At 47.1% G+C, this 21,104-nt stretch overlaps 1 protein-coding gene across 4 annotated transcripts in view; it reads left to right on the forward strand.

Annotated features, from left to right (window-relative positions):
• prex2 (phosphatidylinositol-3,4,5-trisphosphate-dependent Rac exchange factor 2) overlaps nt 1-20,712 on the forward strand; it is a 74,603-nt gene extending 53,891 nt beyond the window's left edge. For 2 of the 4 annotated variants that reach the window (XM_061805005.1, XM_061805006.1), the window contains 26 exons: nt 261-403; nt 480-572; nt 777-925; nt 1,606-1,691; nt 3,086-3,222; nt 5,616-5,739; nt 5,819-6,003; nt 6,078-6,239; nt 7,563-7,785; nt 8,033-8,240; nt 8,704-8,883; nt 9,497-9,591; nt 9,656-9,738; nt 10,675-10,765; nt 10,849-10,977; nt 11,087-11,128; nt 11,480-11,577; nt 11,794-11,928; nt 12,036-12,138; nt 13,192-13,335; nt 13,415-13,529; nt 14,518-14,584; nt 14,983-15,173; nt 17,907-18,009; nt 20,057-20,124; nt 20,238-20,711. In XM_061805005.1, the coding sequence (XP_061660989.1) occupies nt 261-403; nt 480-572; nt 777-925; nt 1,606-1,691; nt 3,086-3,222; nt 5,616-5,739; nt 5,819-6,003; nt 6,078-6,239; nt 7,563-7,785; nt 8,033-8,240; nt 8,704-8,883; nt 9,497-9,591; nt 9,656-9,738; nt 10,675-10,765; nt 10,849-10,977; nt 11,087-11,128; nt 11,480-11,577; nt 11,794-11,928; nt 12,036-12,138; nt 13,192-13,335; nt 13,415-13,529; nt 14,518-14,584; nt 14,983-15,173; nt 17,907-18,009; nt 20,057-20,124; nt 20,238-20,283 (3,200 nt within the window). In that variant the 3' untranslated portion in view covers nt 20,284-20,711. Of the gene's footprint in view, nt 1-260; nt 404-479; nt 573-776; nt 926-1,605; nt 1,692-3,085; nt 3,223-5,615; nt 5,740-5,818; nt 6,004-6,077; nt 6,240-7,562; nt 7,786-8,032; nt 8,241-8,703; nt 8,884-9,496; nt 9,592-9,655; nt 9,739-10,674; nt 10,766-10,848; nt 10,978-11,086; nt 11,129-11,479; nt 11,608-11,793; nt 11,929-12,035; nt 12,139-13,191; nt 13,336-13,414; nt 13,530-14,517; nt 14,585-14,982; nt 15,174-17,906; nt 18,010-20,056; nt 20,125-20,237 lie in introns of all 4 variants that reach the window. The other 2 variants (XM_061805003.1, XM_061805004.1) reach the window with 2 other exon arrangements.
• The last annotated feature ends 392 nt before the right edge of the window (nt 20,713-21,104 follow it).

A 21,104-nucleotide genomic window follows, 5' to 3' on the forward strand; every position in this document is an offset into this window, starting at 1 on the left:
AATATACCTTTTGACCACATACTCTCTTGACGTTATCGCTGAGCATATCGCACGGATGTACGCTGTGGACATTAATAGCATGCTAACGTTTGCTATTACCACATCTACCTGTTGTAGCGTTGCAGTGCTAGCCGAAAGCACTCCATTTTGTGTCAGTATCAACAAAAATGTTTACCTTTTTACATGAAGCGTTCCAGTCTCTCTGAATATTAGCGTCGCAATGTTAGCCTTTAGCATGTAGCGATTTTTTTTTTTTCCAGTGCTGGAGAAGAGCGAATTCAAGGACGAGCCGTTGCTGTTCCGCTTCTTCGCCGACGAGGAGATGGAGGGCTCCGACACCAAACACAAGCCGCTAAAGCATGACCTGAAAATCGTGGAGAACGTCATCTCCAAGTGTCTCCTGGTAGGCTCCTCCCTGATTTCCTCTTGTTGCCTCGAGGCCGTCCGGCGCTGAGCGACCGAGCTTTTTGCCGCCTCAGATAAGGCCTAGCGACGGAGGCTACGGATTCACCCTGGAGGAGAGGAACAAGCTACCCATCATCAAGTCAGTGGAGAAGGGCTCCCCTGCGGAGGTGAGAGCACAAATAATGCTATGTCCATAAAACCGTGCTGTGTGTGGCGTCTGCGTAGCCTTTGGTATCCCTCGAAAATCAACACCTTCTCCAAGTTGACATAATGTTTATTGTTAGCTCATTGACCAAAATGCTAACTCTATGCTAGCAAGCCACTGATTGTATTGCTAAATCTCAAACATGTCGGGGACGTGTCCTTCGAAGATGGCCGGCCTGGAGGTGGGGAAGAAGCTGTTCGCCATCAACGGGGACCTGGTTTTCCTCAGGCCTTTCTCGGAGGTGGAGGTTCTCCTCGGCCAGTGTTTCGACAGCAAGGGGCCGCTCCGGGTCCTGGTCAGCACCAAGCCAAGAGAGTATGTCCTGTTTGTGTAACAATATAGCACAAAAGTGGATTGTATGCGTTGTGTTGTGGGGGGGGAGCGAGAATACCTAAAACAAATATAGTGGTTCTGTTTAGTGTAGTGAAAAATTCTGGCTTGAAGTTGAGGTTTACTGTCAAAACTAAACATCAAATGAAGAGAATTACACAGTGTATTTAAAACAACCAAACAAGTACCTTAAAGAAAGGCCCCGCTTAGCTTATTAAATGGAAAACACCATTGACACGCTAACAATTAGCTTGTTATTTTATGCTCTCTCTTTACTCTATTTTAATTTATCTACAATTAGTTGCAGTTTTCGAACTCTTTAAGCAGCTGATATTTGAACTCCAATGGCGGACCAACGCATGTTGGGAGACAGTATCACAATACCATTCATTCATTATCCAAGCCGCTTATCCTCACAAGGGTCGGGGGAGAGCCGGAGCCCGTCGTAGCTAGTTTTGTGCGAAAGGCGGACTACACCCTGAACTGGTCGCCGGTCAGGGCAGATACAGAGACCCATCACTGAGCGGGAATCGACCCCAAAGTCAGGCGTGTGTACCACTACACCATCAGGGGCCAAAGACAAATGCAGAAGACAAAAATGCACTGAAATACATTCTACAACGCTGAATATGAAATTTCCCCGTTACAATTGTTCCAAATTTCAGGACCGTGAAGATTCCCGACTCGGTGGACGGTTTGGGCTTCCAGATCCGTGGCTTCGGCCCCTCCGTGGTGCACGCCGTTGGAAGAGGTAAAAGGACGCCTTTTTGTCTTATTGGGGTGTGTGCTTTTGTGCGACTCCTCGTGTAATCCGCAATGTTGCACTCCTCGAACCTATCGCGGCGTTGCTATCAAGGTTAGCACGCAAGACGGTGTCCGATATAACGCGGCAGCGAGCCGCTTTTGTGACTGCGTGACACCACGCGCCGCGACCTGACATGATGTGACACAACACTAAATGACCTTACTCAACGCGGCAGACACAACACACCCCAGACGTGACACAACACTGCGCTCGAGACTAAATACTGTACACCGAGAGGACAGTGACAGCGCAGCGCTGTTACGAGCTACATTACACAACAGTAACGACGCTCACTGAAGTAGCGGCGCGTGACGCGGCACGACCCGACCGCCGGATGACATCGTGTGACATGACACGACAAACTACAACACGGCGTGACATTACAGGGCACGGCAAGACGCTAAACGCAGCCGGCGCGTCGCTAAGTGACTCAAGGCGACGAGGCACGACATGACAACGCACTCCACAACACGCTGCCACAATATGGCAAGGCACCACATACCAAAATATGAGGACACGGCTCTACACAACACTATACAACGTCGCATAATCCTGCAAGACGCTACACCACACGTGTCGAACTCCAGGCCCGGGGGCCAGATGTGGCCCCGGCGCGTGGTTTTATGTGGCCCGCGAAGGCAAATCTTTGTCAAAATCTGGGCCAGAATTTCCCATTGTCATATCATAATTGATGACATTGAGATATTGCAAGCGTTTTTGTGCTACCAAAGATCAACGAAAGTTGAAACACTCACTACCATTGATTACTAGTTGATAAATTTTAACGTGTAAATACGATGGATCAATTAATGATTCTCATGGTTCCAGTCATAGACAGACACCGTAACTACAGTGTGGCCCGAAACGAGTTTGACACCCCCGCACGACACTACACAGCACTAGGTGGCGCTACGAAATGACACAAACCTCCCAACAGTAACAACGGCCTCAACTACACCGGATGACGTTCCAGTATAATCCACAACCACGGAGCCCTTCGCGACACTGCAAATAAGTACTCCACACTCAGCGTAACCACACAAACAACACAGCAACCCCAACTTAACTACAGTAGGAAACATTCGACAGGAGTACATTACAGGCCAGCACGCAACACAACACCAAAACATGAGGTGACGTGACAAAACTCTCCGCTTCACATTAGTCAGCCTTGAACTTGCTGCGCTTGTGTTGTGAATCACGTCCCCCCCCCCCCCCCCCAGATAAACACTTCCCTCCTCTCTCGTGTTAATTCCGCGTCGGGCAGGATGCGGCGCACTCGTTTGTTTATTCCTGCACCTGTTGACCGCCTCCTCCTTCTCCTCTCTGGCCCCCGTCAGGGACGGTGGCGGCCGTGGCCGGGCTTCACCCGGGCCAGTGCATCATCAAGGTGAACGGCATCAACGTGAGCAAGGAGAGCCACGCCAGCGTCATCGCTCACGTCACGGCGTGCCGGAAGTACCGGCGACCCTCGCAGGTAACTGTAAAAAAAAAAAAAAAAAAAAAGTGACTGCGTATGGCATCTTCTACACAGTGTCCCACAATATGCTATTTTTACAAGCCTCAGTGAGTACATTTGTAAAGGAAATACCGTTTGGTACATACATACGCCGCAGCTGTGTAAAAGCCGCAAGTGCCCGCGTTGAAACACAAGATATTTACAAAGAAAGACTGTACACATAGAGTTTAACGCTAGCGCCGCGCTAAAGCTAGCGGTAACGCTAGCGCCACGCTAACGCGGTTCAAATAAAACTTAGCAGTAAATGTCACTGAGGCACAGCAGCAACACGCTAGCACAGCGCTAACGCTGGCACAGCGCTAACAGGCCCGGTAAAAGTCAAACAAACAGATAAAGATAAAATAAATACTATTTGGAGGGGGGAGGGAAATAAATGGAGTGAAAAATGAACAAAAATAAAATGAAATGGATTACAAATTACAATTGACAAATATAATGCATGACAAGATAGCTTAGCTAAATACATTGAAATATGCTAAAACACAAAAAAAACAAACATTAATTCGTTGCTAGCCAAACAGTTTTATTCATCGCAAAAGAAATTTCCAAGGAACGGAACGGAAATAAAAATAAATGTGTATTAAATTGAAGCAAATATGACAAAATAATGGAAGGAAAATGATGCTAATGCTAGCACAGCGCCAACAGGGCCGGTAAAAGTCACTTCCTCGGCACATATATTCCACCGGTCTCATTCTTACCCTTTTCCGCTCGAGCGCCCCCCCCTGCGGCCGTTAGGAAAAATGCACAAATTAGCCGCATCGCCGCATAAACCGCAGGGCTGAAAGCGTGTGAAAAAAGCCGCGTCTTGTAGGCCGGAAATTACGGTAGTTAAATGGTGGGAAATTCTGTTAAAGGCTCGGGATTTATTCTAAAAGACGCTCGTGTTCGTCTTCCGTATGATTTTGAGCCTGCCTTGTTTTTCTTGGGATTATTGACGCACTGTGCATGTGAAGCGTATTAAGTCAAGACATACGGGAGCCGCCCTGTTTGAGTGTGTTTGGCTTGTCGTCGCGCACCAGGAAACCGCAGCGCGGCGGGCGCCGAGCGCAGCCTGTCGACGTTGGCCAGAAAGCCGCGGCGGGGTTTTGGGTGTGGGCAGACGACGCAGGCGCACCACCAGAACGGCGTGATGAGACTGCTCACGGCCGTCCAAAACCAAACGCCGAAAGGGTTTGCGGAGCCGCGTGTACCCAGATTGCTGGTAGAGCGCACGTGGCGGCGCGCTGTACTACTGGGACGCCTAAATGGGTCCATAAAGCCGTTAAAAAAAAAATACAAATAAAATAAAATGAAAAAATAATAAATAAACACCAAAAAAAAAAAAAAAAACCCAAAACAAATAGGTAGCAAGATAGAATAAATACTATTGCGGGAAGATTAAATAAATGCTATTGGGGAGGGAAAAAAAACATAAATGGAGTTAAAAATGAAGAAAAATCAAATGGATATGAAATTACAATTGACAAATATATAATACATGATGAGATGAGCGTCGCTAAACAGAATGAAATGTGATAAAAATGTAATAAAGCATTCCTTCATTGCACGCCAGACAGTTTTATTCATTGCAAAAGAATTTTCCAAGGAAGGGAACGTTAACAAATAAAAATGAATGGGCGTATTAAATTTCATTGCAAAGCAAATATTACAAAAATAATGGGATAAAAATAAAGAGTAACGGAGTTTCCAATCAAATAATGAAAAGGATAAACATGGGGAGGCAATGAAAAAAAATCACAAAATGCTGAAATAATACAAATAATAGATGGTCCATCCAACCATTGACTTAGCCGCTTATCCTCACAAGGGTCACGGAGAGTGCCGGAGCCAATCACAGCTGTCGACGGGCCGGAGGCGGGCTACACACCCTGAACTTGTCGGCAGCCCATCGCAGGGCACGTGGAGACAAACAGACGGACTCACAATCGCACCTATGGGCAATTTAGAGTGTTAATAATTAATGTTGCATGTTTTTGGAATGTGGGAGGAAACCGGAGTGCCTGGAGAGAACATGCAAACTCCACACAGGCGGGGCCGGGATTGAACTCGGGTCCTCAGAACTGTGAGGCCAACAATTTAAGTCGCTGAACCTATGTGCCCCCTAGTCTAGCTCAGAATAGATTAAAAATGAAATGGAAAAATGTTTCCAAATAGCTAGAAGCGTAGGACTGGCCAAAATTTCTTTTGTCAGACAAAGCAATTCAACTTACAATTGTCCCAAGACTTTCGTCCGCCTGGTGTCCATTTGAACCAGGGAACGGCAATACGAGTGAACGCAAATGAATTATGAAGCGAATTATTTTATTTTGTATTTCCTCCACCCCCATCGCCCTCCCTGCCCAATGCAGCAAGATACAATCAAGTGGGTGTACAACAACAGCGAAAGCGCCCGCGAGGACGACCAGAACCAGAGGAGCGACCGCAAGGCCACCCCGGAGGAGAACGGCGACGGCTTCCAGTGCAAAGTCGAAGGTGACGCCGGTATCCTGCGCGGGAGGGGGCGGGGCCTATCGAGCACGGCGGGATGTCGACCGCGTCTGCTGCGTCTCAGAGGCGATGGACAAGTTCAACACCATCGCCATCATCGACGGGAAGAAGGACCACGTCAGCCTGACGGTGGACAACGTGCACCTGGAGTACGGCGTGGTGTACGACTACGACAGCACGGCCGGCATCAAGTGCCACGTCCTGGAGAAGATGCTCGAGCCCAAAGGCTTCTTCACCCTCGCCTCCAAGGTACTCTTCTCCTCGGTTAGCGCGGCGCCCGCAAACTTCCTTTTTTTTTTCACCGTCGACATCTCCCCGCGAAGATCCTGGAGGCGCTGGCGCGTAACGACGACGCGCTGGCGCGGACGTGCGGCCGGCTGACGGCCGGCTGCGACGCCGTGCCGGAGGAGCCGCGGGCGCGCTTCGCCGCCGCGTGCGCCGAGAAGCTCGAGCACATCGACCGGCGCGTCACCAACTACAGGAAGGTGAAATTGCGCGTGTGCGCTTCCACAATTCATATCGTGCCTCGTTATTATTTTTTTTTGTCCATTTCGAGTTATGTAGCGCTTTGTTTCCGGCATATGTATATTTAAAAAAAAAAAAAAAAAGGGACAGATGTAGAGTTAAAACTGGTCTTGTATTAATTACCAGTCATTTTATAAATAGCGCAGCCACAAGCAGGCCTCTTTTATGTAAGATGTCTCCTACTTGGGCACATTCCTCCCCAAGAGAAAGGAAAAGGGGGGGGGGGGAGGAATGTCATTAAAGGGAGTTGGGAAGGAAATGACACAAGTGGGAAGGACACAAGGGAAGGCCTGGAAATAGTTCCCGCCACTTGTGCTCCTCATGTTGTCCATCTGGCTCGCATCGCCGACCCGTATCGCGCCGTCGCATTTCTGCGCTATGTTTAATGTATATATGATATGATGATGATGTCTTATCGTCGGGGGGGGGGGGGGGGAGACACAATAAAACCGGTCGCAGACAGAATTACAGCGACCAAACTGTAATTGTCAGGGGGGCAAAAAAAAAAAGGCAGTTTTGGAAGAGTTCTTCTCCCCGTAAATAATGCTGTAACATAACTACAATACATTTTAATATCGCAATACATTCATATATTATTTTACAGGGGGGAAAAAAAGAACGGAAAAAATGGGGATTATGAATATAAAGTTGTAGGAATTCCTAAAAATGCAAATTGGGAAAAAGTCCTCCCCCCCAAAAAAAGAAAAAAAAGGTGTGATAAATTTACAAACATTGCAGTTATATTATTTATTATTCCTTTATATTATTCATTGGAGTGTTACAACAACAACGACAAAAAATAAATAAAATTACCGTAATTCCCGGCCCACAAGCCGTGACTTTTTTCACAGCCGCTGTGCTAGTTAGCGTTAGCACCACCGCGCTAGCATTAGCACCGCCGTGCTAGCATTAGCGCGGCCACGCTAGCGTTAAACTTTCTGTTTACCGAGCCTTATCCCATCCCCAGGTGCTCGCCGTAGGCCGGGAATTACGGTAATTATATTCTGAGAAGAGTTTGAATGTTTCCGGATGAAAAGTCTTTTAAGTCGTCAATAAATCTGTTTTATAGTGGGTGGGGGAGGGGGGACGGGGGGCTACAAACAAAAGCACTTCCATTGTTTTTCTACCAATTTCTTTGAAGTGACTCCATACAGCGTGGGCGTTGCATGTGTGCGCGTGAGAATGATCGTTTCTGCCATCGATCATCCGGGGACTCGTCCAGGAAGCGAGCCATTTTTCAATTATAAATGATTATTAATTTCTTCCGCCCCGCACGCGCGCAGTTCGCCCGGGTGCTGAAGAACCGGGCCTGGCCCACGTTCAAGCAGGCCAGGGGCAAGGTGTCCCCCCTGCACAGCAGCGACTTTTGCCCCACCAACTGTCACGTCAACACCATGGAGGTGTCCTACCCGAAGACCACCGCGTCCTTGGGCAGCTCCTTCGGGGTGCAGCTGGACAACCGAAAGAACGCGCCGGAGAAAGGCGGACCGGGCGCCGCCGAGCCGGGTGAGGCTCGCACGGACTCTACCATTTGCTCGAGTTCCACTAACCGACGTGAAAGAGTTCCAGAATGTGCCATTATTATTATTTATTTGTCTTACTATATTAGCCAGCTGGCTACTTCCTGGTTCACAGGCACGGATGTAAGACATTTAAGACCGTACAGTTTTTAGAGCAGAGTGGGTGATTTTTGTACTTCCTGGGTCACAAACGACGAGACGTAGCATTTCTGTCCGTGTTGATGTCCCTCCAGGTAAGCCGAGCCCCATGGTCCACATCCAGCACACCATCACCTCCATGGCGGCCCCCTCCGGACACAGCCTGGGCCGCACCGAGGGCCACGGCCTGCGCTTCCTGCTGCGGGAGGAAGACCTGCTCGCCCTGGACGCGTACCACAAGCTCCTGGACAAGCTGGACGCCGTCGTCAAGGAGATGCAGACGCACGGCGGGCACATTCACGAGTGAGTCCACGTTTTCCCGAGTGACTGATGCGCAACTTTAACATCGAGATCAACAGCACGCGAGGGGTCAGAACCACGCCTCAATGGACCGGACCTTGTTCACCTTGCACCCGAGCGGTTTCCTCGCATGTTTATTAGCCGTTCGCCGATGGCAGCGCTGACAGGGCGTCTCCATGGCGATGGAATGCCACAGTCGTGCGGGGCCTTTGTGCGAGTGGACGCTAATGAGGTGTCGCTGCAGGAGGAGAAGAAGAAGAAGGGCGGCGCGTAAACTAGAATTTAGGTCACAATGAGCATACTACCTCATCTATGTATTTGTAATTTTTATGCTACAGTACACACAATGGTGTTCACATTTACTTGTGTGTACATGCTTCGATTACTGCTTGCATACAACGCCGCCGACTCTTCTCGCCGCTGTTCTCATTGACTTTTTCCCGTTTCGTTCTGCACCTCCGCTCAGCCTGTTATCATCCATCACGTACCCGCCGGCGCCCGAGGCCAAGAGCCCAGACGGGTTCGTGTCCGCCGAGGGCGACGGCGACAAGGGCGAGCGCAACGGGAAGAAAGTGTGTTTCAACGTGGCCGGGGACGAGCAGGAAGACTCGGGCCACGACACCATCAGCAACAGGGACTCGTACAGGTGACGCGTCTACGTCGCTTCACGCTTCGTCGTTGTGAGCCGACGTACAATTTATGCACGGTTTGAATATGAACGTTGTGCTTAACCATAGAAAAATGAAAATGTCTTCTCCATGAGTCAACTAAAATGCGTTGCACATAAGCTCGTGTTAGTGCTGCACCGATGACTTGGAAAGGAGTTAATGTTGCAATGGGGGGTTATTATGAATCTCACCTCACCTGCAATATGATTGGAAAAATAAAAATGTCTTATTAATGAGTCAACTAAAATGCGTTGCACATAAATTGTACCTGAATACATTTTTTGAAACGTTGTTACGACGGCACGACGGATGGGTTGATCGTTAAACTGAATTGCTCTTCTAGGATTAACATGCAGAGAGAAAATATAACAGCACTCGCAGTCACGTCTTCTTTATCCTCTGCGGAGAACGACTAGTATTAGTGCTGCACCGATGACTTGGAAAGGAGTTAATGTTGCAATGGAGGATTATTATGAATCGCAACTGTAGGAAAGACACGCCCTCCTACAATATGATTAGCTGCTGCTGGGATTCATAATGATAGCGTGCTATATTATATCATCATTAAAATTCACATTGGATTCCCCACAGCGACTGTAACAGTAACAGGAACTCCATCGCCTCCTTCACCAGCATCTGCAGCAGCCATTGCAGCTCATACGTCCACAGTGACGAGATGGACTCAGGTACAAAACCGAGTGAACCGCAATCGAACGATATAAATATTAAACGTGAATGATGTCACGACAGGGGACGAGATGGCGTCCAGCGTGTGGCTGTCCCACGAACAGGAAAAGAAGCTTCACAGCTTCCTGGAGCACCTTTTCAGCCAGGTGAGGAGAAGATGAAAAGTGAATTTCACGATTTCTTTCTCAATACGTCATACGGCAGAATTTTACGGGTGAGAATTTTCCGCGGATTTGCGGAATTCTGAAATTAGGATTTTTTTGTGAATTTTTTTTGTGGGGGGGGGTTGAAGACCTGCCACCAGCATCTATCGGCAACGCTCGTCGTGAAATTAGTCACAAGTGCGATAGCGGAAAACGGCATCGCTTGGCATTAAATTTCGTGTTCATAATAATGAATGAATAATTTCGATTTCCAGCAGCATTTTGCCGGTATTTCGTCGGTATTTTCGCTCCGATGTCAACATTTCGTCGTGAAGCGTGCTGTTTACTACGGCATAGTTACAACATAGTTATTACATAGTCATATGTTATCGAGCGGTCTGCACGTTTGCCGGTACGGCGAAAGTTGAAGATCGTGCCGGGGAAATTGATAAAAACCATGGGGTGAAAAACTGTTTCTATCTATGTTTTTCTATCTATGTTTTTCTATCTATCTATCTATCTATCTATCTATCTATCTATCTATCTATCTATCTATCTATCTATCTATCTATCTATCTATCTATCCCCCCCTCTCTCTCTTTCTCCATCTATCGAAACAAATCACTTGTGTACTTATTTCTGAAGTTTAACTTTCAAGTGCAGTAGCTTATTTGAGATAAATTTCGACGTTTTTATGTCTGAAGTTTGGCAAAAAATATTTTGGTTGTTTCGACTCATATTTTCAGTTTTTAAAATGTTATGATTGCCCTGTATTTACACTGTTAGAAGTTACCAGAGGTCACCATTTAACAGTGTGTTTGTGCCCGAAATGGTCATTCTCATCCCTGATACGTGTAGGAAGATAAATGCTGAAAACTTCTGTTAGCGCTGAATCGTCAAGCCGGCGTTTGTTAGTCCTGAACTCGTGTCCCTCCCCAGGTGGAGTCCATCAGCAGCACGCTGCGGGGGGCAGTGGTGGCGCGGGCCTTCGAGCAGACCAAGTGCTTCGCGCCCGGGAGAGGCTTCCAAGGTCGGTAAATCCTCCCAACGCTAATTCGATGCTAAGCTAACGGGGCTAGCCACGGTTGTGTGTTTTTCTTCTTCTTCATTCAGAATTTCAGCAAGACCTGGAGCCCAAGATGAACTACGCCAAGAGGTTGCGGCTCCACGTCAAGCAGGACCCGTGGAACCTCCCCGGGAGCGTCCAGGCCCTGGCGCAGACCGTCGCAAAATCTGTCGAAGGTGTGCAGGGCGCATCGCGCACCCCCACGAAAGTGATATTATTTCAATTTTCCCACAAAGTTAGCACATCTCTCCACGTTATGATTATTTCATTTTTATTTTTTTGCAGAAGTGAAGACGAGGCTACTCCTAGTCCTGCTCCAGTATACAGGTTTTGTCCGCTCGCCGTCTACCCTCGAATACCGTTTAGCGCGCAAAACGACCAAAAAGCAAAAGAAATGCGCCGGCCAAAGACAGAAGGCACAACTTGGCATCCAGAAGGCACATTCAATTCGGCTTTATGGCGCATTTAAAATGAATAAAAAAAATCCACGAGAATTAAAAAGTCCTCGTAAAGCCATTTTGGAGGCATTCAAAAACCGCATCAGTCACTGCGCGAATGGCGCGATAAAAACGGCAGACCCCCTTTAATAGAATGTTTGTTTACGTTTTACAACCACAAACGGCGACGCTAGCGTGGTGTTCGCGGTTCCTCGTTTTCACGCCGTTGGTTTCCCTCCAGACTCGGAGATCCAGCTGCGTCGGGACATGGTCTTCTGCCAGTCGCTGGTGGCGGCCGCGTGCGCCTTCTCCGAGCACCTGCTGGCCGTCCTCAATCAGGTCGGTCGCGCTCCGGTGGAACGGTCCGAGGTAAAGAAACCGGAGAACCGGAGGGAGGAAAAGAGCCAAAAAAAAAAAATATGTTGCAAGAATCAAAAGGGGGGGGGGGGGGTGTGGCTGAGAAAAGAGGAGGACAGAAAGAGGGAAAAGTCCCAGAAACTAAAAAAAAAATGAGAAAAGTATTGATTTGTGTAATTCTTTTATGTATATGTTCAGTTCCACTGTGCGAGCAAGGAGGCGGAGCCCGAGCCGGACCTGCTGGAGGCCCAGGAAGCCAGCAGGCGATGGCTGGAGCAGATTGCCAGCGCGGGGCTCCTCTTCCACTTCCAGTCGCTTCTCTCGCCCAACCTGGTGAGCGCCCAGTCGGGTCCACGTCCGCCGACGGTCGCGCTCGACCGCTCGTCCTTTTTTCGACGGCCGGCGGCCATTTTGACGCAACGCCCCTTTTGGGTTTTCAGACGGACGAGCAGGCCATGCTGGAGGACACGCAGGTGGCGCTGGTGGACCTGGAGAAAGTCACGTTCTACTTCCAGCACTTTGAAGGGGAACCCCGAGTGGCCAGTACGTACATCCATCCGTTTTCTTTGCCGCTTATCCTCACGAGGGTCGCGGAGAGCGCCGCAGCCTATTCCAGCTGTCAACGGGCAGGAGGCGGGGCACACCCGGAACTGGTTGCCGGCCAATCGCAGGGCACATAGACACAAACAGTCGCACTCACAATCCCACCTAGGTGCAGTTTAGAGGGCAGGATCGAACCCGGGTCCTCAGAACTGTGAGGCCAACCCTTTACCAGGTGCGCCACCACGCACAATATAAATGAGAACAAAAATATCGACAAAATAGCTATAATAAAGCTGAATATTAGACGAAATAAAATTGTAAAATTTTTGAAAAAAAGCGCTTGGAAAATAACAGAAATATTCAACAAAATACACCGACCTTACACCATAAAAAATATCAATTTTAGGCGAAAAATACAACAATACTTGAGGGGAAAAAAAATACACTAACAGGAAAAAATTATGAAAATTATTGTTACGTGGGTTGCAATATTTTTAAAATTTTTGTGTCTTAAAAGTGAAAAAAAGAACAACAACAAACAAACAACAAAACTACTGTTGGAATATTCTGAGAGAAAAAAAAAAGCTTGCTCATCAAGTGCGAGAGTTAAAAGGCTCCAGCACTCCCTGCGACCCACGTGAGGATAAGCAGCCAAAAAAAATGGCTGGATGGTTGCGGGCGTAGCAAGCATTAATACTGATATTTGATATCATTTTTTTCACGGGAGTATTTTGTTGGACGTTGAACGTTTTCAGCTGAAAATGGAAAGTTTCCAAGTCATTCTGCCTCCCGCTTAACAGCCAATCAGCACAGCCGCCGGTCACATGACCGCAGCCCCTTCCGCCCGCTATTCCGTCTCATTTTCAAAATAAAAGCCCCGGCTAAAGATTTTCTCACATAGGTACCTCACGTTAACCAGTTCGAACCATTCCAACGTAAAACTAAATGACTGAGCGGCGAATAAAATGCTCCACGAACGCGGGTTTCGGACCTGTGACCCGCGTCAGCTGGCCCGCTTCAATTTTGAAGTTTACGATGTCATCTGGTCCGCAGACATGCCCGTGTGGTACCACGTGGAGGGCACCAGGCAGCACCTGAAGGTTTTCCTCCAGCTGGAGACTTTTTACTTCTCTCAGCTGCCGGCCCGGCTGCGAGGGGGCGGCGGCGTCAAAATCTACACTGCGCTCTTCACGCAAGGTATCATGGGAGTTTTTTTAATTTTAGGATTTGTTTGAAAAAGTACTCCTTAATACACCAAGCGTCCATTCTCGTCTAGCGCTGGAGAGCATGGAGGGGTACTACTACCGGGATAACGTGTCTGTGGAGGAGTACCAGGCCCACGTCAACACCGCCTCGCTGGACAAAGTTAAGCAGTACTGCAAAAGGCTGAGGTACGCCGCGTGCGCGTCTCAAACCGGCCACCAGGGGGAAGCATAACATGCGCATTCAAATAAAGTGGACCGTCACAAGTGCTCAGTCAGCTGCAGTAATACATTTTTTTTCAAAACGTGAGCTGTCGTTGAGCAGATTTTGTGCTTTGCCATTTTTTAACAAAGGCTTCAAGTTTGACATACTTTTTAATTCAGTCGTTATTGGATACTTTTATAAAACGAAAGTGCTTAACGGACCCTTTTAAATGTAGTTTATAATCCGCGGCATACGATTATCATAAGACGCCGTCGTACGTCGGCGTTAACCCTCACGCCGGACGTCGTCTTGATTTAAGCGCGGCGATGGGGGGGGGGGCGTTCTCGTCGTTTTCGGGTTGAAGCAATTACATGGGCCGTTAACACCCCCCCCCCCCCCCCTGCTTGGGAACCAGATTTACGTGGTACGAGCCAGCACCTGCACTCCGGCCTTAAGGTGCCGCCTTTTATCCCCGCCATAAAATATGAAATATATTGTCCGACGCGCTGCATTCTTCTTCTATACATATACAATACATCTCCTTTTAAACGTGTATGAATGCGTATCATACATCATTATTACCGCCTCCCCCTTTAAGCAAAATCCAACGTGATTCTATTTCACCCCCCCCCCCCACCACCACCACCCCCTTTTTATTATACCGTCGTGTTGCTATTTTTAGCACACGAGTGGATTAAGGGAGATTTGATTGGGGTCCCACGCCGCTGAGTTTGCGTCCCAAAGTTGCCGCCGGCTCGCCGCTGCCCCCGGTGGAGGGGCGTGACATGACTGTCAATTTGGAGTTAATCCATGTTAATCATAAACAGGCCATGTATGTCCCCCCCCCCCCCAAGAAAATAAAGATGATGATGTGCAAGGTTTTGAAAGAAGGACTTTTGTTTGATGAGTATGTTGCTTTGCTTCATTAAATCCATCTGGGGATTGTTGTTCTCCCCCCCCCCCACCCCTCAGGGCTTTCTACATGGATCAGTCCAACATGCCGCCCAGCTCTGCACCCAAAGCTGCCCTCATAGATAAGGTAAGAAGTTCACACTGCTGCCAAATATTTAAAAAAAACTTACCGTCATTTCCGGCCTATAAGCGGCTTATGCGGGGATGCGGCTAATTTGTGCATTTTTTTTTTTTTCTAACGACTGGAAAGGGGCACTCGAGAGGAAAAGGTAAGAGACCGGTGGAATGTGTGTGCCGAGGAAGTGACTTTTACCGGTATATTTTGTTTTTTAACCGGTGCTGTGCTACCGTGTTGCTGCTGTGTTTCTGCCGTGTCTCAGTGATTTTTACCGGTACGTTTTCACTAGGCCGGGAATTACGGTATGTTTTTATAATCGCTAATGATTGAATGCTTCATTTCAATTCTTTGTGCTGCTCCTTCAGTGGGCGCGACACATAATCCGCGCGTATCGTTTTTGTCCCCAGCTGATGCGTCCCCTGAACGCGGCGGACGAGCTCTACCGGCTCCTGGAGAGCTTCATCCGCTGCCGCCGCACAGCCGCCTGCCAGTACACCGCCTGCGGGGCGTCCGGCGTGGGCCTGCTGACGGTGGCCTCGGAGCTGTGCTCGCGCCTGGGCGCCGCCCACGTGGTCATGTGCAACAGCGGCGTTCACCGGTAAGCGCCGCACGTCGCGCATCTCCCGACTCACCTTTTCATCTCCAGTTCCTTTAATTAAACGCAAAGACTTTCCACCTAATTGGGCCCGCTGGTTCTCACAAACCCGCTTGGCTTATCCGGTATTAGGCTCCGTAGTCTCCACTTTAATGCAGGGGACAGTTTTCTACCGGTCCGCTCGGATAAAAGAGAACACACAACCCGAAATGTTGAAAATAAACACACAGTTGCTGTGCTCCGTAGTCTCCGCTTTACAGCAGTGTGCTATTTTACTGCTGCCTAATAATATTAATCACTTCCACTCATCAGTACGGCACTAATATTAATTGTTCTTCGCAGAGGACAAAGAATACTTGACTGAGTACTATTATATTCTGTCTACATGTACTGCTCCACCATTTGTGCTCAAGCTGTCACTTAAACGTGGTCGATGCTAATCAGTGTATGCATTACACACGTGTAATTCAAATTTCAAATAACTGTGGTAATAAACATCAGTAATCACCGAAGTGCTGCTCATTGTGAGCAATGTTCACCGCCACCATAACAGCGTTCATATCTCAAGTCGAAGCAAAAATATCGCCCGAATGTCCGGACGATCTCCCAAAATTTGCAGGCCGAATATCTCAAGGTGGCGTATTTCAAGGCGCTGCACAATTTTCTTAAACTTTTGTCCGGAGTGTTCTAATTCTTTTGCGGTGCCCACACACAAAAAAACCCAAAAAAAAAAAACAAAAAACTCCACGTTGGTCTAATAACGTCGCAGAAAGTTTCCATTAGGGATCAGCTCGGCGTGACTTGGATCAAGCCATCGGTCACACGAAAACCCTCCAGCGAGACGGAAAGATATGGAAACTGTCACCGGGTCGGCGGCGGAAGAGGAGGAAGATGAAGGGCCGAGCCCGCCGCTGATAAACGAGCGGGATATTTCCGTCCCCTCGCCCGATTGATGAACGGCGGCTCGCGGCAAATTAGCGCACGATGAGAAAGGAGAATCTGAGAGGATATTCGAGGCGGCATCTGTACGCCATAATCCCCATAATTTTCCACAGCAGCCCGTTTTGTTTTTTTTTTTTTTTTTGCGTTGCCCTCAGTCTCCTCTCGGGTAAAAGAGGACAAACCTCCAAAAGTCTCAAATAAACCCGTTTTGCTATATTTGTCAGCCGCCACCCGTCTCCCCCCGCCCCCCTCCCCACACGAACTTTATTAGCACCCTTCGTTGCTTTTATTCTTTTGTTTCGTGCGCTCAACGGCTTTTGGACTCCGCGGGGGTGTAAAGTGGATTGGAACGGGCGTGAAACAGGCGGCCATAAATCACCTCGTAGCGGCTCCTATAAAGCCAGACACCGAAAAAGAGAGTGAGAGAGAGAGAGAAAGAGAGAGAGAGAGAGAGAGGCTGCCTCGCGCTATTCCTTCATCCCGTTCCAGCTACGGAGATATTTAAAGATCCATGTTTTGTTTTTTTTTTTTTGCTGACTTTTTTAACCACCCGTCGGTATCGTTGTGGAAAAGGTGTTGAAATATTCCAGGATTTTTATTATTATTATTTTTTTTATTATTCAGAGTTATCGTCTTCCGCTACACGCCCTCATAAGTCCGCCATTGCGCTATCCATCTCTTTGGACGTGTGAAAATTAGCACTCGCTTATTTAAAAAAAAAAAAAAAACTAAAAAAAACAGACTTTAATGGAATAATTAAATGCAGTTTCAATTCAATAGCCATTATGCTGATTTTCTGTGCCCGGATTGGCCACTAGGGGGCAATAAAAGACTGACAGACGGATGTACTGTTTCCCACTCATCAGTGCGGCACTAATATTAATCACTTCCACTCATCAGTAAAGCACTAAAACTAATCATTCTTTGCGTGGGATAAAGAATACATGACTGAGTACTATTATATTCTGTCTACATGTTTTCCTCCGCCATTTGCGCTCAAGCCGTCACTTAAACGTGGTCGATGCTAATCTATGTGAGCATTACGCAGGTGTAATTAAAATTGCTGCTTATTGTGAGCGATGTTCGCCGCTACCAAATCTCACCAAAAATATCATCCGGATAATGTAATAATGTAAATAATGTCCAAACGTCGCTCGCATCTCAAATAATTTGCAGGTCGAATATCTCAAGGTGGCGCATTTCAAGGCGCCACAGAATTTTCTTAAACATTTGTCTCGAGTGTTCTAATTCTTTCGCCCGCCACCTCCCGTGGGGGCGGCGAGTCAGTGGAAGCGCGGCGGGCACTGCGGGAACTTCGGACAGTTCAATTTGCAGTGAAAAGATTCGCGATCGATAAACCAGCGCAACTTGTTCAAGGCGGAAAGGTCGCCCAGTTGCTCGCTTTCTCCGGGTTGTCGTTTCACGCGCTTGTCCTCCACGTACGCTTGTGTGTTTATCCGTGTCAGCGCGCACACACACACACGCTAATGACTCACCAAGTGGTGTCAACAAGAATTTTCCCCCCCACATCAAACACCTTGGGCAACCATCCCCCCCCCCCCCCCTAAAGCCCCAAAGCCACAACAGATGCACTGACAACTGGGAAAGGCGACAACAAGCTTCTTTTAACATCTGCTATTTTTAAATCTTTTATATTTTCATCCTTAAAAAAAAAGAAACATTTTACTTGAATTCCCAGCTTTCATTCTCAGCCCGCCATATTTTGCTCCATTTAAATATTAGCCCCTCCCTCTTTGAACCATGTGACCGACGTCCACGTTATTTTTGCCACAGGTGCACGCTAAGCGTGACGCTGGAGCAGGCCATCCTGCTGGCCCGCAACCACGGGCTCCCCCCTCGCTGCATCATGCAGGCCACGGACGTCATGAGGAAACAGGTAACCCGGTTAACACGGCGCCGGTACCGGACCGCGCGTTTTGTCGGTACCCAAAATGCGAGCGGCGCCACAAGCGCTTCCGCTCGCTCGCAGCCCGGCGTCGGCGAAATGTAACTCATGTTCGTCGCCGACATGAGCGTTGAAAATGAAAAGGTCACGACGGAGCTGATGGAGACGGGTGTCACGTTTTAAAGGCGGCGCTGGAGGCTGCTCTTCGACCCGCTTGACAAACGCCGTCGCGTCCGCACGACGTCATGATTTTTGCTCATTAATAGCTAACGAGTATTGAGAATAAAGTGGATAAAGCGTTGCAGTAGATAACTGGTGGTGACAAGGTCATGAGTTATGATAATTTTTTAGTTGCTAGGCAGATTGATACAAGTGTAAAAATGTAAGTTTGTAGGGAGGTCGGGGGGATAAGTTTGTAACTAGATAGGATTGGTTGATATGTTGATACTAAGCCAGTAGTTAGATTGGTAGCTAGGTCAGGAGGTAGATGTAGATGCAAGTGCAGCGATTACCTCGGTTCTCCACCACAATCCGTTCCAGACAACGGTTCGAAAAGTGATTTGTTCGAAAACCAAATCGATGTTTCCCATTACAATGAATGGAAAAAGAAATAATGCGTTCCAAGCCTAAAAATTGAGGCTTTTCAAAGCGTTTTTTTTTTAGCTTTTACTGATAATAAACTGCATAGTAGAAATACATGTATAGTTTAAATACTTTATATGATCAAACAATTTAAGAAATATTTTTTGCTTAAAATGTATGCTTTAATAGTGGTGTAGGCTAGCCAGGGAGTGCATTGCCGTATCTGTGGCGACTCGGCCCCCAGCCTTGTAAACTTTTTTTTTTTTTTATGAACAAAAGTGCAGAATTTAAATTTAAACAAGCAACTTACCTTCTTTGGAGCCATGATTGAGGATTAATACGGTAGTCCTCGATCAGAAGAAAAACAGTCACTATCGGGACACGTCTGTGTACAGAGGCTCCGTTATACAGAATTGCGCCACGCGCGTTATGTCATTTTCCGTGTTTTTTCGTTGTGCGTTTGAATTGACAGTAACAAAACGCGTTGTGGGTGGGTCAACTGGTTGCACCACGCGCAATATGGAATTTCCAGGTTTTTTCGGCAGCGTGAGAATTCACAACAAACGTGAAGCGACGGAAGCAAAAAAAAAAAAGAAAAAAAGTCTATTTTTGTTCGAAAACGGGGACGTTTGAGAACCGAGGCTTTACTGTACATAGATTAGTAGTTAGTCGTGTTGGTAGATTTAAAAAAAAAAAAAAAAAAAAAGCGTCCGTGACCGACAATGATGTCATCAATAGTTGCAATCTTCAGGCCTTTCCAGTGAAATGGCCGCAATACTTCTTACGACCAGAAGAGGTTGCTAACGAGTCCTCGGCGTGTTATGCCTTCGCAACGAGATTCCGGCAGCAGCAAACGGCATCGGAAAACATTGCGATGGAGTCTGACGACATTATAAAGAGGCTCTCGCATTTATTGCGTTATCGCTGCCGTCGGGCAATCTCCCGCCGCCGTCCTTTCGGGGGAGGGGGCATTAGCGGCCATCTTTGCCGGCGACCGCGACGGGAAGGGAATAATTGCTGATGCTATCCTGCTTTTAGTAGAATGTTGCCGTGACCGCTCGTTGCGGCGCCTCTTGTAATTTCATTTTGTGTGTGTGTGTTTTTTGCTTTCGAGCAGCTTTCTAAATAAAGTTGCAGCGTGCGCACATAAGCAGCTGACGACAGGCGCGTTAGCCTCCTGATTATCCCGGCCGGCCCTAAATAGTAATAACAACACGCAGACGCCGTTCATCTTGAAAACTCCTTACCTCTCTCCTTCATGGCCCACATAAAAAAAAAAAAACCCACAAACCTCACATAAAGACCTTTTGTTCATCAAAAACAGGAAGCAGAACCCTACCAAAATAAAGTAACACGTAAAGCATCCCAAATCACTTAAAATGCTCCCTCTTTTGCTGCCGGCTAGCTAAACTTTTGTTCACCATTCCTCGATATTTCTCTGTGCGTCTCTGTTCAGGGCGCCAGAGTTCAGAACTCTGCCAAGAATCTGGGGGTCCGCGATCGGACGCCGTCTTCGGTGCCAAGGTAAAATCCGCGCAAATATTTCCCGTACGGTCGACGTGCAATTTTTTTTGTGTAATAGTTCCCCCGTTTTGAGACATCGCAGTGCTGTGATTGACCCGCTTGCGTCTCCTCAGGTTGTACAAGCTGTGCCAGCCTCCGCCGCCTGATGGTGACCCATAATGCATTGCAAACGCGGTATACGAAGACATGCCCATGTACCCAATACTTATTTTTACGCTGTCCGGAGGGTCGTGTAAATAGAATTTTTTTCAAAAACCATAACAGTATTTTTTGGGGTTGTTTTTAAACCATGTCCTCCAATTATGAGCTACTCTTTATGTTTATTGTAAATATATATTTTTTTAAATATTATTTCCAATAGGGTATGAGCATTAAGGTGTTTTTTTTTTTTTATGTATTACTCAGGTTCCACGCATATAGATTGCATATTACCGACAAATGATAGCACACAACTATGCAAACTAAAAACAAAAAATGGCACAATTTTTTTTTTTACCCACTATATTATACATACACTGAAATCATGTATACAATTAAAAAATGTATTAAATTTCATATTGGAGACTGAATATTGTTGGTTTTTGTTGCATGATAATGACTAAATGCACAGCCTGAATATCAAATTTTTCATCTTTTTTTTTCTTTTATTAAATTTGATATCTGCTTTCATTTTTTAATTTGAAATGAAATGAAATTATTTTATTACAAAACATTCATCCATCCATTTTTCATCTGAGGTCGGGTCGCGGGGGCAGTAACTTTAGTTTATTTCCATCAAGTTTTTCATTTCATTGTAATGTTATTATTTGTACTTTTTAAATATGTTCGTATTCATATAAATTGTTCATATGTGTCTATAAATGTCAACATTGATTTTGAACTACAGATTTTTAATAACTTCCTTTTGAAGAACTGAGGTAAGCTCTAAATGAATTCTTATTAATTTTGAGTAAACTGAGCTAGCAAAAGTAGCATCAATC

The sequence above is a fragment of the Syngnathoides biaculeatus genome, chromosome 19, assembly GCF_019802595.1.
Source record: "Syngnathoides biaculeatus isolate LvHL_M chromosome 19, ASM1980259v1, whole genome shotgun sequence".
Taxonomy (NCBI): Eukaryota; Metazoa; Chordata; class Actinopteri; order Syngnathiformes; family Syngnathidae; genus Syngnathoides; species Syngnathoides biaculeatus.